Raw genomic sequence first — 16,152 nt, forward strand, 5'->3', positions numbered from 1 at the left:
ACGCCCTTAAAAAGATGCACCACGCTTAGCTTTGGGGATTTAAACAAATCATTATTATTAAAGAGCAGAAGAGGACAAGTTTCCATGAACACAGTGGACCGTACATGCTCAAAAGTCTTTTTTTGTGCTAGAGAAGGGCCAAGCATTCTTGACGTGTCCGCCTCCGGTGACAAACTGAAATTCAGGTCAGCGGAGTACGCACACATGCACTGGAATGTAGAGTTAAGTAAGAGGCAGTTTAGGGGGAGGGGGTAAAACGGGAGCATAAGGGTACACAAAACTTGCAAAGTGAGTATTGATAGAATGCAGATTTAGCCACCTGGCAACGTTTTTTTTTTGCAAAGCTTTGAAACTAGCTAGCGTTTTTCGGAAGCTTTGTTTATGCTAAACAGTCTGTAAATAGTTTTACATGCCTAGTCTAGATTATGTCGAGTTAATCATTGATAAAGACGTGTTATGAAACCAGAGCGTCCTGTCCCATGTAGAAAGCAGTAGACATTTATCAAACTTCCAGAACTTACCTCTGCTAGTCCTTCCTATAGCACTAGCAACATAATGTACATGAATCACATGGGAAGCTAATTAATGCTGCTTTGCCATTTGCCTGTTTCAAAAATGGCCTCTGCTTCGTTGTGTTTTTGCACATCTTAAAACGAGCTGTGTTTGATTTTTACTGTGTCAAAAAAAGTGAAAAATAGGACTAGTTGATTTGAAACAGTTTGCAGTTTATAATTTTATACATTTATAATTGCTTTTCACACCTCTCAGATCAGAGTGGAGTTTTGCCATGACAGTAAAGCTAATCATAACTAGCATTGTAACGCGCACTTCCTGATTGTCAGACAGTAAACAGGTGACTCAAGGGCAAGATACATTTTGCTCTAATACATGGGGAAAATGTGTACAGGGACTTTATATTCCTCTTAACATCTGTGCAAAGTTGCAGAGAAAAAAAATGTTATTGTAAAAGAGATTGTTTGAGTACATAAGAAAATCAAATGAATCTAATTGTGAGGCATTCCCGAGTGCACATGGCCTTTTTGGTGGGAAGCCAGTCTGCTTTGTGGCAATAGCACTGATGAGTGAACAACACAGCTAATACTGACATTTCCTGTTGTATAATGAGCCGTGGACTACTTCAGAATATAGTGCCGTTCTGAGAGCTAAAACGCCCCTCCTCTTCTCTGTTATGGTTTCTGTTTTGTGTTGTGCCTCAAGTCCGTTGGAAGGTAGAAACAATATCAGTGACTGCGTTTCATTTTGTGGTTATGATATGACTGGGGATATTCTAATGTACCACTTGACAAGTAAAATAACCAATCTAGTATCTAGGCATGACTGTATTGAAACTACAATGATAAACCAGGAATGCTCCAATATGAACTGTATTTTGACACCCACGTGACTGTCCATAGATCATTAAATCTAGTTTGTAATTTCAGTATTGTGGTTTGGTAATGTAATATCACACTATCATTTAATTTTTACCAGTACTTTTTAAATGTTACATAAGGATTTTTATTGGCTGCATGGGTCTGATGTCCCCTGTACACAACAGGAGGCGTGGCTTCCCTAGTGACAGCAAAACCATGGACATCATATCAGGGTGATAAAGGCTCCATCTCGCGTCTCCCTGCTCGTCTGCCTTTGAGCTTGTGGTGTGGGCCGCGTGGCAAACCACCCGCTCTCACTTCACAGTGGCTTGTACTTCAAAGAGTAGTTTTAAAAAAAATATCAAATCACAAAAAGAAGAGTAATAGAAGGATTGTCTGGTGTACATAGGGCATACATAGGGCTGTCATGTATTTCACTGGAGCACCTGCCAAAGTGCCACTCTCAGGTTCAGCTTGTTTGTTATTTCAGATCTTTGTTAAATGTAAACAGACTGATGAAGGCTCGCTCAATAGTCCACTATATGTGTTGTGTTTGCTAACCGTCCCGCGGCTATAGGATCTCAGTGCACGTCCAGCCCCCCTCCCGTCGTATGAGAGTTCTGTTAGCCCAGAAAGCTGCAGGCCAGATGTGGGACCACTCCCCTGGCAACCCTGGATTCCGGCACCTCACCACAGAGATCTGCACTCACGCCACATAACCCCCACTCTCACTTGACATTACACACAGCACTCAGACGAGAAGTAAACAACACTTACACGTATGTGAAAGAGCAAAGGTTTTACATCACTATTAACATGAGCGGTCTAAACAGTCTTCTGGTCTCATATCCAAGTGTACAATGAAGCGTTTCCAGTATGCACTTTCACAGCTAACAATCTTGTGTGTAGCTACATGAGTTGCATAGAAGTAAAAAGGGAAGCTGTATTGTAGCAACCGTGCGGCCAATAAAAAAAATGCCTACCGATTCCAAAACAAGACTAATTGTTGTGTTTCTAATAAATAAAGTTATTCAACCAAGGGCATGAGTCAAAACAAATCAGCTGTTGTTTTCTTGGAAGCTTACAATAGTTTAGCGTTGTGGCCCCTGCATTAGCAGGAAACATTGTAGCAGTGTTTCTGGTGACCTTTGACATTAGTGTGGTGAGTTTGGCCAGTTGCCAGCATGGCCAGTCAGTCCTGTGCGTACAGTGAAAGAATGCACTGCAGCTCATTAAATGGAGCACTCCGAGGACAAGCCTCCGAGGACTGTTGTTTTCACCACAGTCAGATGCAAACTGAACTTTCAGGGTTTTATATTTTCACTGCTATAGAGTTTTACTGTTGTTCACTAAATTGGTCGCCATTCTTTTGCATTGTGCATCTATTGTTAACCTTGAAGCACTAGTCAGCAGTTTAAATGGCCTGTTCCAGTTTCAGCAGAATGCAGCTCAGAGGAAAACTTTTTTCTCTTTCCTTCTTTTTTCCCTCCTGCGCCTTTGCTTTGTTTTGGCAGTGAGCCCTGCATCTGATGACAGCGGGGGGTTGGGGAGGGCGAGGGCCAGAGATCAGACACAAATCATCCCGTGGTACTACGCACGTGAGAGCACTGAGAGCAGTGAGAGCAGTGAGATGGGCTTGACCACAGTAACTGTATGCACTGGTGGATGGATTGTTTTTCAAATCTTTGAAACACTTTTTCTAAAGTTCATGTGTTTAAACTCACTTTTTGTTAACACTATAGAACTATTATTCAGCAACAGTTTCAACAAAAGCTACTTCAGTATTTTAACTTCTGTTTGTATATGTGTACCCAAACATACTTAAAAGTAGGCACATATGACATAGTAATCTATCTGGTTTGCATTGTGTTAAATGTATTCTTAAAAACACATTAAGTCAGTAGTAAAATAGGTAGCAGTAAACAGTATTAGACTGTGCTTTCAAAATAAGTGAACTTGTGACCATGCTAAGAGAACATGGCTGTCTCTGAGACCAATCAGGCCTCACACTGTAGAGTTATTTGTAAGAGCTACATGAAAGAGCATCCTGGTCGTGGCCCACATTACCTCAAACATGTGCTGTAACTTGAAAGCACACAGATCTGCCCTGCTCCACGCACACACCATCACGTTCATGCGCTGCCATATTTGACACGGCTCTTTGAGGCAGTCTGATAAACATTGCGTGACCAGGCCTTGGCTCAGGAATAACAAACGTGAGTGAGGGTGGGTCCATGCTGCTCACTGAAGGAGAATAGTGTGTGTGGAAGAAGCACGTGCTGTTGGGACAGCCTGTCAGGGACACTGCCAGCACTGGCCCAGCCTGTGCGTGTCGCCAGCTAAAGGAAGGGCTATATGTAGCTATTACAGGCCCATTATTAGCAAACAAAGCACTTTTATACCACACGTGAATAGCAAAATACACTTTAGGCTGACAGTGTCCTCTTTCGACTGTAGGCTTTTTAAAAGCCCTAGAATTGTGTTGCAGTAACAGATAGGCTGGGAAATGTTTTCACTATAAAAGCTCACGCTTACACAGAAATCATGTCTCAGGGAAAAGATTTAAGCAAAATACTTTTGGTGCCTATACTTTTACTAACTGTGTATAGTGTTGGGAAGAATCCTTTGAAAATGTATTTAGTTACAGAATACTGGATACCTGCCTTCAAAAGTATTTTGTAACATACACATGGTCCAATCAGAGTAGTAATTCTTAATAGTTAACTTCTTTATTGAGCTGTACTGTTTGTTATGCATTCATTTATGCACTCACACAATTGTGTTTTCTCTCTCGCTGATACTGTGCAGTTCAAAAACAAGATCAAGTACCGCCCTGTATTCCTTTGATTTAAGAAAGTAACTTATTCTGAACACCACCAAAAGAAAAGGGAACTGTACCACAATGCAGGTACTCATTAGTATTCAGAATATGTATATTCAATCCATGTGTTTAGTTACTTCCCAACACTAACTCTGTATCTTGTACAATTCATCAAGATGTGATGACACATCTTGATGAATTGTTTCCTGAGCTTTGGTGACCAGCCTGTGCAGAGCTGATGGCCTCTCACAGTTGAAAAACATTGAAACCCATATGATGTAGATGAATCACCTAACTGCTTTGAATAAAAGCATCTTCTATATGTTTGTATGCACAGTACATTGACCTCAAAAACCTTTTGTTTTGGAGGAGGGGCTGGGTTCCCCTGTAGAGCTTTATGTCTCCTTTTGATTTGGGCTGCAGTGAAAACAAGTGTCAGTTGTGCATATGTAAAAGCTGCAGCTCTGTGCTCCTCTCATGTGGTCAGCCTGAGTGCCAGGTAAAATATGTGGTCAGCACACAGGTGGGGCTCTCATGAATGAGCCGCTGAAAATGCCAGGTTTTTAGACTCACGGCGGAGTATTTGGGAAACGCCTTGTTTTTGTTTTTCATCACAAGAGTGAGGGAAATAGGGGGCTAGATGGTTGCCCATTGGCTCAAGTTACTCTTGGATGATGTGTATGTAGCGCTGCCTGGTGCAGCTGAGCACACTGCACTCAAAGAACCCTTTTTTCAAGAGAAAGTCATCCAGAGCTCGGACCCCCCTCCCAATAACATCCCCTCCCCCCTGCAGACCCCCAGCTCCTTCCTGTGCTCTGCTTCCCCTGGACTCAGGCCAAGTGCTTCATGTGGCTGTGGCCGGCAGGTTGAAGGTGGCCCCGCCCCTGCCCTCACAGGACACTTGTGTCCAGTGGGACTGGGCTGTGTTGCATTTGGCAGAGCATTGGAGGGGTGCAGTGGACAGGACGGGGAGCAGACTGCCCCCTGGGACTGCAGCAAATAAAAGAGCCAGAGCACTTTCACATGGCCTTTAAGGGAACGCCTGTATGCACCTGTGTGGACCTAAACACTTCACTGTGGTAAACAACTCAACAACTAAATCAAATATATGAAACAGCGCTTTTTGGCTTGATTTACTTTATATTTTTGCTGACATAAAACACCTTAGAGGAATATGACATTTAGAAAAATAATAGTGTGCCTCTCCAGTGCTCCATAAAACATAAACCAGATGACAGAGCCTGTGTGCATCCTCATCTCTGTTTTTATTCTGTTTTTATTTGATTTTGTGAAGCAGCTAATATGACTCAAGCCTTTCCATAGCCTGAGCTTGTTTGGCTGTGTGTGAGACCATATTTAGGGCTACATAGTAGAAAATATCTACACTCAAGATGGCTGACTTTGTGAGATGATAATCAAGAATAACTTTGGAAGTGAACTGCAACTCTGAACATGCCACATTTTATTGTCAAAACAAAACCAAATTGCCTACTTGTAGCACTCACCACAAAAGTTTCTGAACCTGCTGATGTTATCTGGTGCGTTGGTGTCTGCTGTAGATTCTGAGTCACCTTGTTTGTGTGTTCGCAGACGTGCCAAACTACGGCTGTACTTGGAACAACTGAAGAAGCTGGTGCCTTTGGGTCCAGACAGCACGCGGCACACCACACTGAGCCTCCTCAAAAGGGCCAAGATGCACATCAAGGTACTGCACAAAGGACCACTTCTAGGGAAGATCATGTGTTTCATCAGACTTTGAATTTTCAAAGCAGTTACATTTTTCACTTTCATTTTTTTAACTCTGAAGAAACATGTTTGAATTGAATGGTTTTAATTCCAAATTACAGTTGATGAAATTTTGAGTGTCCATTTCTTTAAAAATTCAAAATTAGAACAACTAAATAGACAATTAAAACACAAATATTTTAAGCCCTTAAATTAAAGTTAAAATTCAGATCCACTCAAGATGCCAAAATTCAGCATTGAAATTCAAAATAAAAATAGCATTTAGCTGATGAAGCAAATGATTCTCCATAGACTTTGGTTTTATTTGTTGTGTAAGACAAGAGAATACATTGAAACTATCCAAACAATTTGACGCCACCATTTGCAATTTTTTCAGATTTCAGACTCTAGATTGTGATGATGTCATGCTCCCAGATGGGGGGGCGAGAGCCATATTTTCCTATTGGTTGTGTATTCATAAGAAATATCCAAAAGGTAAATGAACCGGACCTGAGTGATTCATGACTAGACCCAGAACTAACTCTCTAAATATCAACCTGCATTTTTCCACAGTATTCGCTTTAGCCACACCCCCATCTGTATTAAATATTATTGGCCTATAAAATGTTGTGATGTCATCTGAAACACAATCATGGCAAAAGTTCTTCAAACTAAATAATACACTACAGATTATGCATGAATTATACTATTGGGATTAGGATGCTGCACTCATAAATGTTATAACTTTATGAAATATGTGAAATATGTGTCTTACAGATATGTACAAAATAAAAATAAAAATATATAAAAATGATGTAGTCTACACCTTAAACCGGATTTACCCCACCATAGATCACAAGCAACAGATAAAAATGCCACTTTACCCACACTGGACAGTCTCACACATGTTACACAGTTTGTACTTTCAAATCTAAGCTGTGGTGTATGGAAATTTCAAAGGCAGCTAGCTTTAACCCTTCACTTCCTGTTTATCTCAATGATCTGCGTTGCTTCTCGCTATAGGGTTCGTCACAGCGCCTTGATTCACCACCAGAACTTTCACATTCAAAATATGCACATTTTAACCCCAACGCACAACGAGGCAAGTGTCTAGGAACATCAAAAGCAGCTAAAACGTATCTGTGCATGATCAGTCACTCAGTAAATATTGAGTTATGATGAGTGGGGCAGAGTAGCCAAAAATATATACTCAAATGATGTTCCTGTGAAATAATATTACTCACATAGAAGTAAAAAGTCTTAAAAATCTGAACTTGGGGAATTTTAAAAAACAAATCATATCTCAGGTGTAGGAAAGACACATTTTAAAATCATTAAAAAAATGTCAGCATAACGCTTTTGTCATTTAAAGGATTACGATCAGTACTGTTATGAACATATAATAAAAATATATCAATAAAATAATAATCTACCGGTAATAGAAGTAGAAGTGTGGTGAAAACTCAATATAATCAAGACATTTTAGGCTGAACAGCAAAAACAAATGTATTATTTTGTGTTAGTTATCAAAACACAATGACCCTGTCTCTCTCTGTTTAAATATATCAGAGTTTATGGAGCTGGACTTGTGGCGTGTGCTTACTGAGTCACTTGTGAGGATCATTTTGAACAATTCGATATAAAAGCAACAGAAAAATTCACTTCTGTCAACTGGACCAATGTTTTAGACTGAAGTTAAACTGAAGTTGAATTTTTCTGCTGCTGTGGATCATGCCTGGACAACTGAGGGATTACATAGACTAGGGTTAGGGTTGTTGAATCTCTACTCAGAAGTACTTTTTTTTTTTTTTTTTTTCTCAAGTGAATGTAGCTGACGAGGTACATGTTACTGTAACTGACTACCCCATCTCAGGACATAAAGAACATAACATTGTGAAGAATGTGATTTTTAACATGAAATGGTAGTACTTTGTTTTCTGTTCCCATGTGTCCTTATATCTGGGTAATCCCTCAGTGTCCAGTAGGTTCATAGTGGTCCATGGGTGTATACTAGTCTATGTGTTTTATACTTTTTCTGATACAGCTCAAGATCATTCTAAAGATATTCAAGAAAGGTTCATTTCTGTCCTGTGAATGTCACGTTTAGTATCGATACCTGCTCGCTGTATCTATTTTCGATTAGTGTTTGATTTTTGATACTTTTGACATCCCTACATTACAGTAGACTGAATTGTGACTTTGTTGTTGTTGTGTCTGGGTGTGTGGTGTGCAGAAGCTGGAGGAGCAGGACAGGAAGGCTTTAAACATGAAGGAGCAGCTGCAGAGAGAGCACCGCTACCTCAAACGGCGCCTGGAGCAACTGTCCGTGTCCGGCTCTGTGGAGCGCATCCGCACTGACAGCATGGGCTCCACCATCTCCACCGACTCGGAGCAAGGTGGGTGTCAGAAGTAGTACTGTCATGATACTAACTTTTTAAACTCGATAGTAATACAGTACTCAGTACAGATTCCAATAACATGATGATTTCTTTAGACAATAGAATGTGAATTTCAACATTAAATAATAACAGTACTTTCTTTATATTCCCATGAGTCCTTATATCTGTGTAATCCCTCAGTGTCCAGTAGGTTCATAATGGTCCATGGGCGTATACTAGTCTATGTGTCTTATACTTGTGAAAGATACAGCTCAAGATCATTCTAAACATATTCAGGAAAGGTTCATTTCTGTCCTGTCAATGTGACTTTTTTAGTATCGATACCTGCTCAAATATAGTTTTGATACTAGTTTTAGTATGATTATGCATGGGCAGCTCACAGAGATTAACATTTGTAAATATACAAATGGAGAAATTTTGTTTGCGGTTGATGACAAAGCAAAAAACTGCACAAAGGTTTTAGAATACGTAAAGGAGTCTATACACTCTTAAAGGGCCATATTACTCTTATTTTATGCATTTTTTTCTAATCACAAACATACCTTAAGTTGTGTTTTGTTTCATTCACACATGTTTAACACACACTTCCTGCATATTCCCTCAAATGGAAAACACTGTGTTCCACCTTGTGATACAGGAAGTGCTCCACTACGCTTTTAAACTCCATACACCTTTACTAGAAGTATTTGGATAATTTCAGCTCTGGAATTGCCCATCTCTACTGAACTAAAGATAAAAGGAAAGGTTAGCTTGAAAACTATCACTTCATGACATCACAAGGTGGAACAGAGCATTTTGAGCCAGACTAATAATGCAGGATTACTCAAACATGTGTGAATGAAACAAAACACCGGGTCTGTTTTTTATGAGATAACATAATTATAACATGACTTAAAACTCACAAGAATTAATTTTGTATAATATAGGGTCTTTAAGTTAGATGCAAAACACAATATTAACATTTCCGTTTTCTACTAAATTTTCAAGGACAATTTATTTCCAGACAGCCACTGAAATAACCAAGTTTAGCAAAGTCAACAAACATTTTCAAAAGTCAAATCTAATAGTTTAGCTTTTTCCTTCCCAGTATTGTGTTTTTCCTAACTATCAATCCAATACATACACAATTGTGCTTTTGCTTCTTGCTTTCTCATAACTATTTATATATGGTAACATAAAACATGTCTATGTGGCCTTTATGCTCATTTATATAAAGTGTGGATTGAAATCTGCAGGCCAACGTCTAAATTCATACAAAAATAATAAACTGTAATGAGAGTGAGTACAGTAAAAGCAGTTTTTGAGATGACTGACCTGAAACATGCTTTTTGTCATTCAAATTTCAGTTTACAGTGTGCTTCTTTACATCTTTACCATTTCGTTGCAGAGGGGCCTGGATGTGGTTAGGATTTAAAATAACAATGTTTTATGTAAATGTACATCCCCCTCATGCAAATCATCAAGAGAAAAATGTTTTCACTGATAAACTAAGGACCCCTGTGAACAAGTGAACAACCCGCCGCTGATTAGCCCCTACCGTATTTGTCGGTGATGCCTGAGGTCAAAGGTTAACACCACAGATTAGCGATAACAAATCTTGCGGCTATTAGCTGCCAACGTGATTTTGTCTTTCTCGTGCGGTTGTGTCTACTCTGCCTGTTTGTTCAGCTCAAAAGCTTAATATGATCCACAGAGAGTATACGAGTAAATATGGTTTAATCTGTGTTGCTGTGATCAGGCGGAGAGAGCAGTTATCCCCCATGTATCGTGTATACCATGCAGAAAATGTGTGTTTTGAACTGTTGCTGTGTATTGACTAATCCAGGCTGAAGTAAACACACATGGCGTTGTTTATGAATGGGGCAGGATTAGCAGTTGGAGCACAAAGATCTCAGACTCTAGATGCCTGCCCCGAGTTAATGGTGCACTCAACTCCCAGTTTAATCCACGGCTATTGGCTAGAGCAGTGGAATTTAGCGAAATGGCCGGTGTTCGTGGACTGAGCGGTAAACCTGTGTGGAGCTTGTTGTACTGCTGTGAAAAACACATTCATAATTATGACTTGTCAAACCAAACACACTGCTCGCTGCTTTACATTCTTAAAGAGCTCATGTTTACGCTGTTTTTCTGATCTATGTCATAATGTTGTTTCCTCATCACAAACAGACCTGGAGTTGTGTTTTGTTTCATTCACACATGTTTAACACACAAAACCTGCATATTTAAGCCAGGTTCTTGTTTTCCACTGTGTTTTTAAACTCCATACACCTTCAGCAGAATCAGTTGGATAATTTCATCTCAAGGTGGAACAGAGCATTTTGAGCTTTGGAGATGTGGTCAGACTAATGAGTAAGTGTTACTCAAACACGTGCGAATGAAACAAAACACAACTCCAGGTCTGTTTTTGAGGAAGAAACATTATAACATGACTTAAAGCTCTTAAGAGTCCATTTTGTGTAATATAGTACCTTTAAAGTTGATCAGAAGTATTACTACAGTGGGCAAATTTACAGTATTTACAGTGTAATGTATTTTTTCTTACTGGAGCTATAATGTACATTACATCAAACAGTGGGTAAGCACCTATAAAATCTCATTTGAACAAGTATCGATACTAAAAAAGCCACATTCACAGGACAGGAATAAACTTCTAACAAACCATTAGAATGATCTTGAGCTGTATCTTTCACAAGTATAAGACACACAGACTAGTGTACACCCATGGACCACTATGAACCTGCTGGACAATGAGGGATTACACAGATATAAGGACTCATGGGAATAGTAAAGAAAGTACTATTATTTATGTTTTATGACAATACTAGATACAAGTAGTCCATTGTTGTGTTAAAAATTGTGTTCTAATCAAAGACGCTGCGTGCTCTGGTCTGGTTGCAGAGGTGGACATCGAGGGCATGGAGTTCACCCCTGTGGAGGTGGACAGTGTGGACAGTGTGAGCGAAGTCGAGGAAGAGGAGGAGGAGGACCACTACAGCCTCCAGAGCAGCTCCAGCAGTGACAGCTACACAGCCACACATTCCCACAGACTGCAGCCACACCACTGTTAGACCACCGCCCCTCTCCTACACACAGCCCCCCCTTCCCCCTCACCACCACCACCGCCGCCCCGCCCCCATTCATGCCCCTGCCCGCTCCCGCCTCCACCCAGTCAGGACCGGTCCACCACAGCGGTACTTTACCCCAGAAGCACACAAGGCTGTCCATGCCACTTCCCCGACTACTGCCTCCCTCCCCCATTTAACCACTCACCCTACCTCACCCTGATGTATCCTGCCTCAACCTGCACCTCCAGACACGCCCTGCCCTCCCAATGCCCTCACAAAACCCTGACAGATAAGCAAGAGGACTTTTTTTTGTTTTGTTTTGAAAGGGGACATCTGTGGTGTGGTGACAGCTTTGACTTGTTTATCTGTGTAAAGTAATGCATGTGCAGGACATCAGGTTTAAGCAGTGAAATGAAAACTTGCTTTGCACTAGGTCTGGAGAAAGAATGATAGTTGTTGCACTTTGTTCCTCTGTGCATCTATCAGACCTTGAAAGTGTCTTCCTAACAAAATGGCGGCGTAGCTAGCTGCTACTTCTGCTTCAAACTGAAAATGCGCCGGCGCTGTCAGTGAAATCCAAATGTAAATAGATGTACAGTTACTGTCCAAATTGTCACGTCTCCCTCTGGTTGGGCTGCCTAACCACTAATCCACACTACTGACCACTACACTATACCACCCTATGGTGTGGATGGACTACTGTGTCAATGAAAACAGAGTGGCCTCACAGCTAAACTCTATTACCTAAAGATTGGTTGAAATCTTGTGTTTTTTTTTCTTCTCAGTAGCGAATCGATGTAGCAATAACCACAGGAGGCCTGTCTTCCTGAGAGTGATTCTGGTGGACCAGGAGGTGTTAGGGGAGATGTTTAACTCTGTAAAAATGAGTGTTATCGGCCTCATCCATGAATGATTACTTCTGTTCAGCGCTGACGTGTTTTCAGAGTGTGCGGGTGTTCAGATTCTCAAGTCAAAGCTGTGGGAAAAAACATGAAAATGTAAAAAAGAAGCCAGCTCTAATGATTTCTTCTCTTTTAGCTAGCTTAGTTCAAACTAATCATTTTCAGTTGTTTTATGCTGTAACAAAACTAATGGGACTTCAACCTTGCTAACTGCTATTCCTGGAGCTTCTGGGCACTGCTGATGACCAATGTAGATGTTAATGCACAATAGTCACTATTGACGGAGGAGGCGCTCTGTCGCTCTCTGACCAGTTATGAAATGTTAGGGTTCTCTCTGTCTCTGAAAGTCTTTAGAGCTTGGCGTCCCAATACTTGGAAAAAGGAGCCAGTCCCGCATGGCAGGTCTGCACAAAAAAAAATCTACAAAAGACTCAAAAGACAAGAAAAAGAGATGCTTACGGAAGCTACTTGTCACTTAAAGTGATTTTAGCCAGTGTAGTCTATATTTCTTGTATTAAATTTTGTATTATATTTTCCTAAATGTTCTCATGTAATGAAAAGACAAAAAAGAGTGACTATATCTATGTATATCTCTATCTATATAAATCTATATATGAGAGACAGACGGACAGGAGGCCAGGCTTGTTGAAGGGAGAGTGGGAGCCCCTCTCCCTGGGCGACTCTCCTGCTGTCATTCTGTGCCTTGGTGAGCCTTCCTCCTCCAACCTCATCCTCCTCTTCACCTGTCACCCCCTACTCAGGTCGTTGCCCTGGTAACACTCCTCCCCCTTGACCATGTTGTCCTGCTCTGACCAGACTGAAAGCGTCCATGCCCCCCTCACCAAAAGACTTCATCCAGCGCAGAGGGCATGCAAACAGAAGACCTTTATGAGAAACTCACCTACGGCCCTATTTTATTTTGTACCATTCCTTTAGCTCGTATTCAGCTAAGAATCTGACATACAGATTACTTCAGATTTGAAAATGTACGTATGTAAAACAGCATAGAGAAAGTGAAGTAGTAGATCTGAACCTTGGTTCATTTTTGGTTGTGAAATCACTGTTGTTTTGATTCTCAGTTGAATATTTGAGTTTGGGAATGAGACAGTGACCTCTACTGACCGAATTTATCCACTCCCCATCTGCCCCCTCGGCATCGCCCTCCGACCTGTTCAAAAACCACACACTGGTAATCTCCCATGGCAGCTTCCAGTCGCCCCCAACTGTCAACTAGGGGGATCCAAACTTTTTATTGGGGCTTGAAGCTCTTCTGTAGTAAATTATTCCCTATCATCATCGTTTTATTATTTTTTTTTTACTGATACCACATGTTGACCTACGTGTTTGGAGTCCACTGGGAGAGGAGCGATAAAAGAAATAAACCAATCCAATGGCAGCTTAAGGTGTTATCGCCGCCCTCCCCGTGGTCCGTCCCCCCCAAAATAGTGTTACACCCTGAAGACACAGCAATATTACCATCATGTGCTTTCAAGGGAGGGAAAAGGGTGGGTATTTTGACAAGACAAGCTGTTTTTGCTTTTTCACTCTGTGGTGACCAACTTTTATTGTTTTTGAGGATTTTTTTTTTACCTCCTATCTGCACTCTCTCCATACACTGCAGGAGGGCAAAAAATATTGGGTTAAAAAAAGCTGTTTTGTCATGAGTTTACATTCATGTCCAGGGTTTGTACATGACTGTTGTAGCAAAAATAATGTCCTTTTTCAGTTTTAAAGAGCAATTTGAATGGCATATGGTGATTCTCTTGCACAGAACCTCCCATTGAGAAAAGTCAAAGACAGAACGAAATGTCAAGGGCCTGAAATGAGATTATAATTTTTCAGTGGCGTCATTGAAAAATATACATAGCACACTTAAAAGGCACACATTACGCTCTTTTCTGATCTATGTTATAATTTTGTTTCCTCATCACAAACAGACCTGGAGTTGTGTTTTGTTTCATTCACACAAACCCTGCATGTTTCGTTGGAAAACCACCTTGTGATGTCATATGTTAATACAGGAAGTGCTCCTCTGTGTTTTTAAACTCCACACACCTCCACTAGAATCACTTGGGTAATTTCAGCCCTGGAATTGCCAATCTCTACTGAACAAAAGGTAAGTTAAGATAGCGGTTGAAAACTACCACTTCATGATGACATTTTGAGCTTTAGACAGCTTTAGATTTTGAGACAGACTAAAAATAAAAGATTACTCAAACGCGTGAATGAAACAACACAACTTCAGGTCTGTTTTTGAGGAGGTAACAGATTTATAACATGGCTTAAAGCTACAAGAGACAATTTTGTGTAATATGCGCCCTTTAAGAATGGCTGTTTGTTTATGCAGTGCGTCTGGATGTGGTCTCTCGGGTTCCAAAGTTGTTATGGAAATTCTTTTGATGATGTGCCTTGGTAAAAGTTATTTTCTTACAAAAAAATTGAGATTGTACCAGTTATTATGACTGTTTGCTCTTTTAGTGGCCACCGGCGCCATTTTTATTATAAACATCTATGTCAAGATAAACCTTCATTGGGCTTTTCCAGTGGGGAGTCCTTCAGAGATTAAAGCGGGGACATAAAGAGGGAGTGCGCACTTAGGAGATGCTTTTTGCTTTCAAGTTGCAAAGAGATTTTTATTCAGAATGTGTTTTTGAAGCACACTGGGCTATTTTGGGAATGTTAATGCGCAGATTGATTGAGTTTAATGAAAGTAGCGCACACATACACACACCACACTTACATAAGAGCTAGGATGTGTTAAACAAAGCTGTCACCTCAATATGATGTCGTACGTCTGCATCTTACAGGTAGTAACTTTAAGAGTGGTCCAGTTGTGTAGTCATATAAAACACATTATACTGTAATACATCCCTGTGGCAAGTGTAAAAAGCAAACTGTATAAAATAAACTCCCCAATCCATGGAATCTGAAGTTGTCCTTACTTAACCCTAGCTACCTAAAACAAAGAGTCTATAGAAAATGTTATGCCAAATAGAGACGCTTTAGTTACCACTTTGCTTGCTTTAAACAGAACTTATATGGTCACCACAACACTTTCATCAATGTCTCCATGCAGTATTTTCTTCATTGTTGCATGTAACACCAGCAAATCAGAGTAGGAGAGGAGAAGAGGGAGGATAATGGGGCTCGGGCTAACGCACTGTGCAAAGTAGAGGGAGAGTTCTGTGCCAGAGACCTGTGAAAATGTTTCCTATTTTAGTGGAAGTCTTATATGCATTCTGAAGATGTTATATAAGGTCCTTTTGTGTTATTTTGTGTGAATGTGTCTACACAAGTACCTGGTGCTGGCTATACAATAGCACACACTTGAAGGTATGGTGTACTCTCTCATTGTAAAGTAATTAAAATGTTTTATACATAAAACTTGCACTGGAATTGTTATTGTGAGAAAACATGTAATGGGAACACTTTATAAAAAATACACTGTAACTACCCTCAAAGGATCCGTTTCAGATCTGTGTTATAATGTTTCCTCATCACAAACAGGGCTTGTGTTTTGTTTCATTCACACATGTTTAATACACAAACCCTGCATATACAGTTTAGGCTGCGTTCTTCACTCTGTTCCACCTTGTGATGTCATCATGTGATGATACAGGAAGTGCTCCACTGTGAACTGTAAACTCCACACACCTTTACCAGAATCATTTGGATAATTTCACCTCTGGAATTTACAATCTCTACTGAGCAAAATATAAAAGATAATCATCAACTTGAAAACTATTGCTTGATGACATCACAAGGTGGAACAGAATGTTTTCTGTTTGAGAGAAGAACATAACCTAAATCTGCAGTTTGTGTGTCAAACATGTGTGAATGAAACCAAACACAACTCCAGTATGTTTT

At 40.3% G+C, this 16,152-nt stretch overlaps 1 protein-coding gene across 2 annotated transcripts in view; it reads left to right on the plus strand.

The window, feature by feature from the left end:
* The window catches only part of mxd4 (MAX dimerization protein 4), a 147,663-nt gene that overhangs the window by 13,433 nt on the left and 118,078 nt on the right, over window positions 1-16,152 (plus strand). The window contains exons 4-6 of one of the 2 annotated variants that reach the window (XM_033967147.2): window positions 5,785-5,899; window positions 8,153-8,315; window positions 11,217-15,669. In XM_033967147.2, coding sequence (XP_033823038.1) covers window positions 5,785-5,899; window positions 8,153-8,315; window positions 11,217-11,386 — 448 coding nt within the window. In that variant the 3' untranslated portion in view covers window positions 11,387-15,669. Of the gene's footprint in view, window positions 1-5,784; window positions 5,900-8,152; window positions 8,316-11,216; window positions 15,670-16,152 lie in introns of those variants that run through there. The other variant, XM_055225881.1, reaches the window with a different exon arrangement.

Source organism: Periophthalmus magnuspinnatus, chromosome 1 (assembly GCF_009829125.3).
Source record: "Periophthalmus magnuspinnatus isolate fPerMag1 chromosome 1, fPerMag1.2.pri, whole genome shotgun sequence".
Lineage (NCBI taxonomy): Eukaryota > Metazoa > Chordata > Actinopteri > Gobiiformes > Gobiidae > Periophthalmus > Periophthalmus magnuspinnatus.